This window comes from Prosopis cineraria, unplaced genomic scaffold (assembly GCF_029017545.1).
Source record: "Prosopis cineraria cultivar Desert tree isolate PC_DT_omini unplaced genomic scaffold, ASM2901754v1 PC500, whole genome shotgun sequence".
NCBI lineage: Eukaryota > Viridiplantae > Streptophyta > Magnoliopsida > Fabales > Fabaceae > Prosopis > Prosopis cineraria.
Window position 1 is genome coordinate 37718 of NW_026555825.1, and position 11381 is coordinate 49098.

At 34.8% G+C, this 11381-nt stretch overlaps 1 protein-coding gene and 1 pseudogene across 1 annotated transcript; both read right to left on the reverse strand.

Moving 5' to 3' along the window:
* Nucleotides 1–2508: 2508 nt before the first annotated feature.
* Nucleotides 2509–6165, reverse strand: LOC129297346 (uncharacterized). The gene is made up of 4 exons (XM_054935683.1): nt 5820–6165; nt 4980–5077; nt 2977–3044; nt 2509–2890 (listed from the first exon to the last, which is right to left on the reverse strand). The coding sequence occupies exons 1-3, from the start codon at nt 6061–6063 to the stop codon at nt 2991–2993; spliced, it is 396 nt and encodes a 131-aa protein (XP_054791658.1). The 5' UTR covers nt 6064–6165; the 3' UTR covers nt 2509–2890; nt 2977–2990.
* A 1766-nt stretch (nt 6166–7931) lies between these two features.
* Nucleotides 7932–10978, reverse strand: LOC129297345 (adagio protein 1-like; annotated as a pseudogene).
* Between the last annotated feature and the right edge of the window lie 403 nt (nt 10979–11381).

Consider the following 11381-nt stretch of genomic DNA (forward strand, 5'->3'; position numbering starts at 1 on the left):
AAAATTAAGGACTATTGTAAGTTGATGTGAGTAGTAGCGAATGCTGTCTCTTAACTAAATGATTAAATGTTTAATACTCAATATTTATGTATGAAGCAAACTTAATCAGAGCGAATCTATCATTTGCTCTCAGTACTCTGGCAAAAATTAATATCTACTAATCTACTATCATCAAGAGATAATCAATATCGTGTCCCACCCGAAATAAATAAAATGAAAAGACTAACATAACAATTCAACCCCAAACATGCAGAAATAAGAGCTCTAAATCATACGGAGGATGAAGGTGAGGCTGACGATGAGGATTCCCTTTGCTTCTCCGAGTACATGTTCTTCGTTCATAGCTGACGTAGATGAGGAGATGAGCAATAAAAATAATTAGCGTGAACAAGTCATTGAAAAAGAGGTCAAATGCAGTATAATATTTATATATGCAAATCTTGGAGCTGATTCCATATGGAATATCTGGTGAACAATCTTAAGTTCCCAATTGGAAGAATGGTCCTTGTTTTTTGGACGCATTTGAGTAATTGAAGATTAATCCAAGAGAGACTTTGATTAGTCCGGTTAAACATGGCTTTCTAAGGATTAGTGAAATATTTCAGACCCAAAACAAATAATTCCAAATTAAATGTGAGTTAGTTATAGAGACGATGGGGGAAAAATAAAGAAACAGAGGAATGAAGTTCACACGTTCATGTTTTATATCATTTTCTTTCTAATTGTATGGTTTGCCGACTGTGTAAATTTTATTAAGTATGTCTGCATATTTCTTTCATCCAGATTAAGTGGATTTCTAAAATTTTAAAGTTCGTTTAAATTTAGAAAAGAGACGAGAGAAACTAAATAGAATAATCCAAGCCTATACTTTGATTTTTTTTCTTTTTTTTTCCTTTTTTGTGGGGGGTATTTACCCTCTAAACAATGCATTTCACAGCTGTTTGTTTGATTCATCTGTCATTAGATTCCCTACTGTTTGAGGAAACAGTACACAAAACCTTGTTCCAACTCAAGGCCACACAATGAATGGACAAGAGAGGACTTCGGCTTAAGCTGAAATCCAGTTTCTTTTATAAAAATAATTGTATTAGACAACTTATAATGTGGTCTAATTCAGGCTTAATTTAAAGTTGGACGAGACCAAACTTAATCTATAGGATTACAAAATTGGTTTTGATAGCTCAATATTTCACTTTACTTTTTTTGCCTTTTTTCCTCTATGAGGCAACAATTTATTATAATTTAATAAACTCAATTAAAATAACAAAAATATTTATAAGCATATAAAGTTTATCACAAAATATTAAAGGCTAATTATAATAAAATCATAACAATCTCCAACAAGAACAAAAAGCATTTAAGGTAAAATTCAAATGATTCAAATTTGTAATAACATTCTAACAAACTTCAAAATTCATGACTTCACAAGGATAAAACACAAATAATGATGATGATGATGATGAAGCAACATAGTATATGACCATTTCAAAATAAGTATCCAGTATCCAAAATTCCAGATCACAAGTTCAGACAATATCCAGAACCATGAAGTCTATAAGCAACGCACATTTAGAAGCTCAAAAGCTTCAATCTTCAACAATTGATAGATTTCTCATATTGACACTTAAATACAAGGTTTGTTCTATCCTTATTGATATGAAGTATGTGGGCTCCTTGAACATCACATTATAATTATCATTATATTAAAAATAATTATAATTATAATCTTGTTAAAATAATTTATAGAATTGGACTGAACTAAGTAGTTTAAAAGTTCAATCCCTTGTTTAGTTTAACTCAAAAATGAAGTTCAATCTCATTAATTTTTTTAATCCTTCGGGACAATTTTTTTTCAAGACCGGACTGGACTTAATTTGTACAAGTTGAACTATATTGTATAGAATTAAAAAACTTTTACACAACCCTATATAAAGCAATCACTATCAATGCTCCCTCCCCTAAGACAATTTTAGTGGGTGTGGTGCTTTTATACTCACTTTAATCTTTATTATGAAGTACCTTCAAGAAAGATTTTTTAATCATTAATATAACACACATAAATTTAATTATTACCATTTTCTAATTTTACTCTATCATAAATTTAATTTAGTTATCATATATCTTGTCCATGTATCTCTCTCTTCATAATTTTAATAGGAATAAAATTGAATTTTAAGACATATTAGTTCTAGTAAAGTAATAATAAGTGCCTTATAAGAGGAAATAAAAGAAGCATATAAAACAATTTTCGCATCTTTAGAAGTAATTAATATTTTTAAAAAATGCCTCTAACGAATTAATAAAAAAATTTCGCCTTACCACATAGAGTTAAGAAAAATGATGAGTATCAATTAAGGACGTGAGTGAAAAGAGCAAGCAGATTTTTAACTTTTGTTATTATTATTATTTTTTAACCAACTAGCAAGGAAATTGAAACCTGACAGGCCTAAGGGGGCCGAAGATTCATTTATGCATGCCTGAATTAAACATTTGAAAACTTGGCCACCATGACAAAGCAACTATAACCTTTTTAGTTTTCAATAAAGTGCAAATCCATCAACAAATCTAAGTCCAGAACCCAAAAACATGGCACAAACAAGGAAGGAGGGGGGGGCAAAAAATTGACCTAGGTTACAACTTGATTATAAAATTACAAAATCCCACCGTCTAGAATAATATATAACTTGATAACAAAATTACAGGATCCAACTAACTGCAATAATCAACCTTGGCCGCTGGAGTTGGGAAAGAGCCCTCGATTTCAACCATGACATCTATGGACGATGAAGGTCAAAGAACCATTTGACATACCAAATTTAATTGCTCCAGTCCGCACGTATAAAGGAATATACTCAAAACGGGTGTTCATATACCTCATTTCTGATAAACCCTGCATGCCAATTCCAATTCTCAACAATTCAAGAAAATTTCTAAAACATTTCAAGAGATGCAAATATGGCAAATTAAGGAAATTACCAGCCCAATATGCTTTAAACATTCTGTACTTTGCTTGATATTTCCTTCATTTTAATATCTCCTTGTTCCTGAATCAAAGTAAGATGCACAATATATTAAATTATTAATTGCTGAGTGGGATCGAGTCCGTGAGGCCAAATCACATTAATATTCAGGTCCTCTAGCCTACAAGCATATAACAATAACAATAACAATAAGTCTTATCCCACTAAATTGTACAATGCCTTTGTGCCCTATCAACAACCAAACTTTTGGATATATTGTTAACTCAAATGTCTCGTTCAACAAGTCCTCTAAGTCTTATAACCTCCATGCGTAATGATATGAAATTCCCATTGGACAGCTGATTCAAAGCAGGATGCAAGATCTCATGAAATGTTTTGGTCAGGGTACCCCCCCCCTTCCCCCTTTTCTCTCCCCAAGAACTTAATCCCCTCTAGTCCATTTCTTTTTCAACAAAAGGCAAACCCCATCTTTTTTGAGAAAGAGACTTTCCCTCTTTTGTCGTTCTTAAACATGAAATTACCATAAAGACTAACAGCATTCGTTATTCCTTGTAATGGTAATGGAATTTAAAACTAGTTATGAACCCTATGACCATAGATTTCCTATAAAACCAAATTGCAGGGCATCCTAGCAAACCTCCATTTTGCATAAAATATACATATATAAATTGTCAGATATGATATAGGGAAAATGATGGAACAGTCATCTTTACAAAATTCCACCCAAAAGAAAAAAAGCAAAAAAATCCTTTATGGCCCCAGATATTTTCAACTCTTTTCCACAACATGGCGTGAGTATTTCCAGTAACCAAATTTCTAAAGTAGTGTTGAACTCAGCCAACCCATAGTGGATGCAAGACGCATAGGGAAAGAGACAGTGACTAACGTAGAATACTGCAAGTTTTTAAACCTTGACAATGTTGCTCTTTTTAAGAATATATTCATCCTTGTACTTAGTGTTGTGCAAGTCAAGTCACAAAACTCAGTTGCACCCTTGAGCGAGGGAAGCTATGTCATAAACATGACAATTCAGAAAATGTGTTCACATCATCTAGGAGAGAACTTCTTGTTGACAATGAAGTTCTTTAAATAGAAAAATCCTAAAAAAGAGAAGACTTATCCACTTTGCTATAAAGGAGGTCGACCTTCCAGATCATCATCATAATTTAGCATATGCAACACTATACTGCTGCATCTTGATTTGGAAGATGTATTCGCTATTTCTTTCAAAGACAAATAAGTTAGGCAACAAGTTCGCAAGGGAAACCATAAAAAGTTAAGGGTATGAGAGATCACAATGCTGAGAAGCACCCAGAGAAGGGGGATAAAACCTCCTCAACAGTCTTGTCAAAAGAAAAAAGAAAAAAAAAATGAGGGAACCAGTGGTATACAATTCATAGGCAGTCAAGTCGCTTTTCCTTTTCAATACCTCTTTTTTTCATCAAACGAAACACAACATTAGGTTGTTTGTATAGCTTCTGAAATGAGATTGCACAACTTCTCAAAACTTGAGAGTCTGGTTCATTACATACAGCATATCGAATACATTTGATTCCAAAATTTCATAAACCAGAGGGAAGCACATAAATACGAAGTAATGGAACCATACAAGAAATTAGAGGGGCCCAATGAGCAGAGCCCGTGTAAAAAAAAAAAATACTGGATGAAACATTATTTGTTAAAAAGAACATATGCATAAGAAAGAGACATATCAAAACACTTGTACATAAGGAACCAAATCAAAACAAATTAATGAAACCATAAGAAAATTAGAGGCCCCCATGAGGAGATGCAAAACTCGTGTAGGAAAGGTATTTAATGCGACAGCATTTAAAAACACACACACACACACACATGCAAGATATCCACATCGGCACATATGCAAAAAAACCAAAGGGAACCACATGAAAACAAGTTAATCAAACTATAAGAGTATCCAATTTCCAGATGCATATAAAACTAGCTGTATGAAAGAATTAGCATCAATTAATTGCTTACCACTCCCTTGCTTTCATAATAATCATCAAGTGCCCATTGGTACTTTGACTGATCCAACCCAAACCACCGTGCTAAATGATCATCCAAACTTGAGTGTGCTGTACAAGGAAAAGTTAACGAGTTTACTTACCCAGAATAGACAAGAAGATTACGCAAAAACCTGAATAAAAGATTTATTTCCCAGTATTTTCTTAAATAAAAATGAGAAAGCTAACCTAAGAACAGATTGCGTGAGGATCCACAACACCGGATATAGAAAATAGAAAGTACCCGCCACTACGTTAACCAGCATCAGGAAAAAAGTAGAACGCCAAAACCTTGACATACCTTATCTACATGTCTGTGTCCATTTTTCACTAATATTATCTTCTCAAAAAATAGAAGGGTACCTATAAAGTTATAATACATCCTACTAAAATTCTCCAAACCTAATCATTAAATAACTTGGAAAGACCACAAGAACAACCCAACAATCAGCTCATGCGTGACCTTTTTTACTGTCAGCAACTACAAGAGCATTAAAAAGATCTCAGTAAACTCAGTAAACTGGAACAAAAACTAAAAAATAAATGCCTTGTGACGGAAAGATCAATCTACACGCATTTTTCCCTTTCACGGACCAACAGGCATCCCACTAACCAAAATTCGATCCATCAGGTACGAGTGTCAGACTCTTAAATATTTTAAATGCATCGACCGACTAAGACGGCTTTACTTGATTATCTTCTTTTTCCATCTGTGAGTCTCTCAACAATTTTGCCTGCATTTCATTTTCTTTCCACATCGACAACGATCAAAGTAACAGAAAGGCCAAAGCATTGCTCAAAATGTTCTACTTACCAGTTTGCACCCTCGTTACAGCATTCTTGAAAAACCCCAGAACAGACCCATCTGCTACAGAATTCGCAGAGACGGACTTCTCCAACTGAACAGGCGGAGGCTGAACCGGCGGAGGCACAATCTTCTTCGGCGAGTCCAAAACGGCGTCGGAGGGCTTGGGGGTAGAAGGTGGCGTCACGAAAACAGTGTAAGGGCCAATTTTGCCGATCACAGGCGGAGGAGTGGATTCTCTGTTGATAGCCATTGAAGTGAAATTGAAAGAAATGTGAGAAAAAGATTGAAAACTTCTAAGAAAATGGCTCCGACAGAGAAAGAGTGAGCGGGAGAGGGAGGGGACTGGACGGGGCTTCAGTGGTTGGTAGCTGCAAAGCGAGCTCCGGAGTGAACACTGAACTGCACAATGCACGCAGCTCAACTACGCAGCAAGTTGCGAGATCTTTGTCTTTCTAAGTACTTAATTTAATTTTAATTTAATGTTCATTATTTTTTAGAACTCAAAAAATAAGAATAAAAATTTGAAGGCAATAATTAACGCCCCTGCTGCATTTTCATTTTCTCGTGCTTAATTTCTTATATTCTTCAAGCACGGAAACGATGAATGCCCGCGTCCAGTGAATTTATCATTAAAAGGTCGCGTCTCATTTATTTATTTTTATTTATTTAAAAATAAAAAAAGTGATTATTGAATTTTTAAAATTTTAATTTAATTATAACTCAATTTTTAAACTTTTAACTCATTATATCTTGATTTTTTAGTTTTAACTCAATTATAATTCAATCCTTGAATTTGACTTTTACAACTCAATTCTTATAATTTTAACTATTTAAAATATTAGTTCTTATATTTTAAAAAATAAAATTATAAAGATTAAAATTATGTTAAAATTTAAAACTCATATTTTAAATTAATAAATCCTTTTAATTTTTATAAAGATTATAAGGATTAATAAGAATTAATATTTTAAATGGTTAAAATTATAGAGATTGAGTTACAAGAATTAAAGTTTAGGATTGAATTACAACCAAATTAAAATTATAAGGATAAAGTTACAATAAGTTAATATTTAGAAATTGAATTATAATTGGGCTAAATTACAAAAATTAAATGATTAATTTTTAAAAAAATCATGGATAATCATATCCATTTAGTCGGCAAAAAAAAAAAAAATCATGTCCATTTAACTTTTCTAAGAATTGGTACTCTTTCTAATTTTTCTTTCCTTCAATAACAATCGTTTCGTTTTAATTGAATTATTTTTATTTTTATAGTTTTTTTTGTCCAATTAAATCAACATAAAAAAATAATATATAAAAAATTACATCATTTAATTGAAAACAAATACTTTAAAGGTATAAGATTAACTGATTAAGTATATATTTTTTTTATTTTCAAAATATTCTTTTTTTAATATTTTTTGTTAAATTTTAGCAAATATTAACACTTTAAACTAGTAAAATGTAGAGTTAGAGACATGGGAGTGATTTGCAAACATGACCCTACCAATGACGCCAGTGTTAGATTGCAAGCTTTTGATTTTGAATTTTGTGAATTCAATAATCTTATTGAATAACTTCCCACAAACTAGAAAGTAGAAACCGTCACTCAAATTAAAATTGTAGTTATTAATCTATACTTGGAGTGAACTATAGAACCTAATGGAAACGGGTTTTAGCAACTTTTAAGAAAAAAGTGGCCTCACGTTACTTTGGAATCATAATCAATGAGCATCCAACAAGACACTACCACGTCAGATGCACCACAAAACTGCACAATAGAAACATCAAGAATGTTGCCTCCCATAACAAGATTTACCTATTAAAAACAATAACAATAATACGTTTGCATAACCCCAAAAAATAGCAAAACATGATATGGACTCACCACAAATCTTCCACTAGTTTTCTTGTCCCAAAATAGGGGGTCTTTCTCCCACATTCAAACACATTAACAACATAAATACCCAATTTAATGACCTTCCTATGAACATGGACTTCCCCCCTCCAATTCATTGTTCGACTTACAGAATTCCACCTATAAACAACACAGGGAAAGAAGCGAGAACTAACTCTAATGACATATAATATACCCTACTTACTATCAGACACTAACAATGATCTAATTGAGAAGAATATTTCATTGTACGTTCTGACGGGCAACGTCTCACAGAACCCTTGCAAAAAAACAATTAAGGTCTCATGTCACTCGTGACAAGCTCTTCTCCGAGCCAGAACTTAAACATATACATGAAAATGCATTTTTAACACAAGAATACAAACGTTCTGACCAAAGCCTTGCTTGTCCGGAGTTATCAGAACAACCAACACCTATGCCAACATTGATGCTTGGAATGATTTCACAACTTCTTATCAGCGCATCATGGTATTTCCCTTCACTACAGCATGCAGTTTGTTATTCACTAGATTTTTAGGTCAAAGAACTGGCCAGAGAAAGCTCATGGAGCTCGCTTAGCATCCATTCCTCTCCAGTCTGACCACCCAGTACGATAGCTCTTGTCCCTCCAACAACACAAGTACTATGTCCCCAAGCAAATCTTGGAGGGTGCCCTGGCACATTTAAAATTCTCCAAGTAGGCTTCTCATCAGTTGGGTCCAGGATGTAGAGCTGTGAGGCAGAATGAAGACCTGCAACAGACCCTCCAAATATCAGAATTCTCCCGCCAGGAAGACTGACGGCCACATGATCAAGTCTAGGTGGAGGAGCTATGCCCCCAGGATTCCCCGATCCAGGCAACCCGCTCCCAGTTACACATCTCCAACATGGCTCCTCCTCACTCAAATCCATTGTGAATACATCACTAGAACGGAACCGCAAGGGCCCACTCTTGGCCAGACCCCCAAACATCAGTATTTTCCTGCCACCATAAACAGACAGACTGTGGCCCAGACGAGATGGTGGGGTCCATGCAACTGGTATCTCCCTCCAAACAGGTTTCTCCATTGACAGATCGAGCAGGAATGTATCACTCAAAAGCACTCCCAGAATCTGCACAGCCACCAGAAACTATCAACTTAGTTCCATCAAGAGTACAAGAGCTATGCCATGATCTAGGAAGTGGGGGTGCCAATCCAGAAATTTCACGCCAAGTGGGAGGCTTGCATCCAGGTCCAGCACAAACACATCATTGAGCAAGCCCTGCCTTCCACAGCCTCCAATACAACCAAATGAGAACCATTAACACAAGAAAGTGTATGGCCCCAACGACCAGGGGAGGAGAGCTCACCTGGACGTGCTGCCACTCAGGATTACTAGAATTGAGATCTAACACAAAGGTGTCATTCATAGGTTGCATGTTAACCCCTTCACACCAAATAGGACAACTCTATTGCCAGCCGCACAAGCACTAAAATTACAGCGTGAGGGTTCAACAGCACCCCCAACAGTCAACTTTCTCCAAGCTGCAGCTTCAAGAGTTGTCAATTCCCTTGCCAAACCTACCCCATCCAAGTCTTCTTGCAGCAGGCACAGTCTCTAAAACAGTGTCGTTTCACTCCCCATGCCTTTTGACATACCATTCTCCAAAGATCTTCATTTCTTGTTAGCTCATACAATCGCCTACAAACAGAGCCAACCGATGCAATATCTCTTGGAGTTAAGCGAGAAAGTATCTTCAGAGACAACACCTCATCACTCAACTGCAATATCCCACAAACTCCACGAGAAACATTACGGTCCCCTGTTGGAAGAGGACGTAATGAGGCAAGGGCAGAAAAAATAAATTGATCAGATGGCTTAGCAGGTTCCTTAATTGTAGAACCTGGGACAGGACCAAGATCAATGTTTTCTTCTGCGAAGAACTGAATTCCAATGACATGTGTTATAGTCTCATCATCCCCATATATAGGTGTCAACCGCAATCTGTTCATCAGTGGAGATCCATCTTTCCTGAAGTTCAGCAACTCACCTTTGGAACTCGATCCCCTCCTCAAGGCATCTCCTGATTTCTGAAACTACTGCTGAGTCCACCAATGGATGCCTTCTCTTAGCAAATGGACCTCGATACTGCAAAAAAACGGCTGCAATAAAGATTGAAATTATTAAATATAAAAAATAGTATCTCAAGTCACCAAACAGACACACAGGGAAAGAATCTATTGATTATTTGCTTGTACAAACATAATAACCTAAGAACTCCAAAATTATAATGCAAATGAAACCCATACCAAGAGTTACAAGCCAGGAACTAATCTGACCTAATAAATTTTGGGAGCATCTAACCACCCCCAGTATTTAACCCTTCTCAGTATGTTTATGAAACAATATGTAAGAAAAAAAATAGCAGGATGATAAGATAGAAAATCACAAATTAATATGAATTACTGTTAAGACATTATATTCTTTATCTTAGGGTCCAAACTCAAGGTTTAATCCCTAGTTCCTACAACTACGTGACAAAAACATAACTCCAATATGTGGATCTATTAATCATTGATATCATTCTGATTTTTTCTTTTCTTTTTTTTTTTGGGGGGGGGAAAAGAAAAATGGATTCTATCATTCTTTATGCTTCTTCTCACATTAGTTATTCAAACAACAAAAACACAAGGCAAACCTAAATTCAAATACAAAGCACCCATAATTTAATGACAATGTGCATAAAAAGAAGGGAGAATTTTGTTTAGGTCCCGCACAATACAATTAAATAACAAAAGTTCATTGACAACTGAGTATAACAATATGATAACTACTTAGTAGTCATTTTGCTATGCTCAGTTGTCTATGGATCTTAAGATATTAATTTGTTGTTGTGTAGGATTAGGGTGAAATTCTCCACCAAAAAAGAAGAAGAAGAAGAAGAAGGCATTATAAGGCGTATTTTCATAAAGATACGCAAAATGGGAAAGAAAAAAAAAATCAAACTCTATCCAACTAAAGACTTAAACTGCTTACAAAGATGGAAGAATCTCTACAATAAATACAAAATGCAGATGCACAGTGATGATTGAGATTTTAATTCGGAAGGAAGAATACATAACTCTCGCAAAGAATACCAAACAACTTATTCCATAATGAAGTTACGAGGTTGTCATCTTATTAGGGAGATATTAGTTGAACTAGCAAAGCTACCACTCTCATTTTCAAAAGATAACCATTTAGTAACAAGTCCACTATCTCCTGCACTATTAACACTCAATGCCATAATGGTTCTTCAAAAGTAGAGTTTCAGAATTCATTTTAGGTCAAAACTAGTAACCATGTACAGTTAAAAGTTAAAACATATCACCATCATACTCAATTTTGCCATAATGGATGAGTACCCAAAAGCAATTAGCCAGCGCTAGGTGATCATTAGTTTGTACCTTTCCAATACAGCAGATCAGAGGCTTGACACACAATAATTATTGCAAGAACCATTATGATGTGGAATGCATCATTCATAGAAATCACATACCCAGAAGCCTCTTAAATTGATAGAGCAGATCACACAAAATCAATTTCAGTCTTTGATTTGTATTTTGTTTTAAATCAGCCCTACTACTACATAAGCCACTCATTTTCACTTACATATTTTCCATTTTTTGGGTCCACTAGAAATTTTCATC